The 2,470-nt window shown below is 35.2% G+C and overlaps 1 protein-coding gene across 1 annotated transcript; it reads right to left on the minus strand.

The window, feature by feature from the left end:
* Positions 1–443: 443 nt before the first annotated feature.
* LOC122269123 (general transcription factor II-I repeat domain-containing protein 2) lies at positions 444–2,231 on the minus strand. Its single transcript, XM_043040776.1, has one exon. The coding sequence runs from the start codon at positions 2,229–2,231 to the stop codon at positions 444–446; it is 1,788 nt and encodes a 595-aa protein (XP_042896710.1).
* Between the last annotated feature and the right edge of the window lie 239 nt (positions 2,232–2,470).

Raw genomic sequence — 2,470 nt, forward strand, 5'->3', positions numbered from 1 at the left:
TTTAAGCAATTCATGGTCCATCTAACGCAGGGGTCTCCAAACTACGGCCCGAGGGCCACATCCGGCCAGCGGACAGATTTTGTCCGGCCCGCGGAGAGCTAGCATACTTGAAAACTCCTTTTAGAGAACATATTTTTTATAGCAAATTAATTTCAGTTTACTGAAGTGCTCTAATTTTATGTTGAATAATTATTAATATGACATCTACATTGATATGGTCATGGGCTAACTACTCATAACATTGTTGTAGGCTTGTTGTTATTGTTTTCGTGATAAGTTGGGTAAAGAAACACAGAATTGTAATGAGTAAAGACATGTATAATATGCAGAAAATTTAACTTCAGTATATAATAACTAACAAATTATTGAAATGAATCCAACTAACATTTTATACATTTTAAATAAAAACATAACTTATAACAAGCATAATGACATATGAAATACTAATGAGATTTATGTAATTGAGATTTTCCACTGACAATAGTTTGTAGTTGTGGACTAATTTTACTTGTACCAATTATTAAAAGAGATTTAAGATGCTCATCAGTTAATTTAGATCTGTAAACATTTTTTGTGTACTTCATTTTGGAGAAGGTCTTCTCACACAAATAAGTAGTACCAAAAACAGAAAACAGCCCACGAGCAAATTTATGCAAATTATCAAATTGTGTCAGTGGAAGACTCTTATAAAATTCCAACAAAGATGAGTTTTGATATTTGTTCTTAATTATATCACTGCACTGTAGATCAATCATTTCCATTTGAAGTTCCGGGGCTAGGGTTTCAATGTCAGTATCAAAAGGATTCTGAAAAATCTTAATTTGATTCGCAATGGCATCAAAGTCCGAGAAACGAGTATCAAAATTTATTTTCAAAGCACTCAAAGTTTCGATTGCAAAATCGATAGGAAACTCAGTCTCAGTGGTGTGGCTGAATATTTCACATGTTTTAAAATGTGAAAAACATTTACTTCGTAGTTGTGATTGAAACAGTATCAATTTCTTCCGGAATGATTTGATATTAGTGTATAAATCAGGAAGATGCTGGTTTTCTCCTTGCAATCTCAAATTCAGTTCGTTCACATGTTTTGTCAAATCAACATAGAATGCTAACTTCCACAGCCATGCGTTGTTTTGTAATTCAGTAAGAGGGCGATGCTTTTCATTCAAAAAAATTTCGATCACTGCTCGAAGTTCAAAAAAGCGCTGAAGGACTTTCCCACAACTAAGCCAACGTACGGCAGTATGATAAGGTAAGTCATTTTCTCCAATCTCTGCAATAAATTGTCGGTGATTCAGCCCAAAAGATCTGATAAAATTAACAGTTGATATGACTGGTTTCAGAACTTCAGACATATCCAAACATTTTCCGCACAAAGACTGTTGATGAATGATACAATGTAAGACTAATGGTTTTGAACCACCGTCATTTTCTACAGCCTTTGACACAAGAGCGACCACTCCTTTATCTTTCCCACTCATGTTTTTGCCTCCATCAGTTGTAATACATTTCAAGTTTTTCCATCGAAGGTTCTTTTGATTAATGGCCATTTCAACTCCTTTAAAAATATCTGTACCAGTAGTTGTGCCATGAATACTATACATATCAAGAAGTTCTTCATGCACTTCATAGCTTTTATCTACTCCTCGAATATAAATCAACACCTGAGCAGTATCTGACACATCCGTTGACTCATCCAAGGCCAAAGAAAACCACTCAACATGTCCATTTTTGTCGAACAGTTGAGAGGATATATTTTCAGCGATGTTTTCTACCCTTCGAGCCACAGTGTTTGCTGACATACTGACAGTTTTTAATAAATTTACCTTTTCAGGGCACATTTCTTCGGCTACTGCAATTATGCATTCTTTGATCATTTCTCCATCGGTGAATGGTTTTCCACGTTTTGCAATTTCAAGAGCCACACGAAAGCTGGCACGAGTTGCAGCCTCTTGTTCAGTTTTGAGTTTTGTAAATGAAGATTGCTGCGATTTCAATCCGCGCTTCATAGCTTCGAATTTTTCTGTCCGCAAACTTCCTGTATATTTTGAGTAATTTTGAAAATGTTTTGTTTCATAATGACGTTTAATGTTATATTCTTTGAGAACGGCTATGCTTTCATTGCAAATCAAACATAGCGCCTTGTTACTGGACTCAATTACGAAATACTGAATGTTCCACTGATCTTTGAATTTTCTGCATTCACTATCAATTTTTCGCTTCTTTTCCATACTACTAAATCACACACAAAAGCAACAATTCAAATCAAAATACTGTTACAAAGATGTCTTAAACTTAAACACGCACAAACACGTTTTAAGGAGGTACGCACTATTTTATTTCACAACAGTGTCATAGGAACTGACTTGTGGTTGCGCCACTAGCCATCTTATATTTTCCAATTACTGCCATCTAGAAGTGAGTGGAAGACACCAGAACTTTCTCGAACCAACGAGATTATTCTGTACGT

Source organism: Parasteatoda tepidariorum, chromosome 1 (genome assembly GCF_043381705.1).
Source record: "Parasteatoda tepidariorum isolate YZ-2023 chromosome 1, CAS_Ptep_4.0, whole genome shotgun sequence".
Taxonomy (NCBI): Eukaryota; Metazoa; Arthropoda; class Arachnida; order Araneae; family Theridiidae; genus Parasteatoda; species Parasteatoda tepidariorum.

Excerpts from the sequence above, each read along its gene's own strand:
- LOC122269123 (XM_043040776.1), bottom strand. The coding sequence starts at position 2,231 with ATGGAAAAGAAGCGAAAAATTGATAGTGAATGCAGAAAATTCAAAGAT.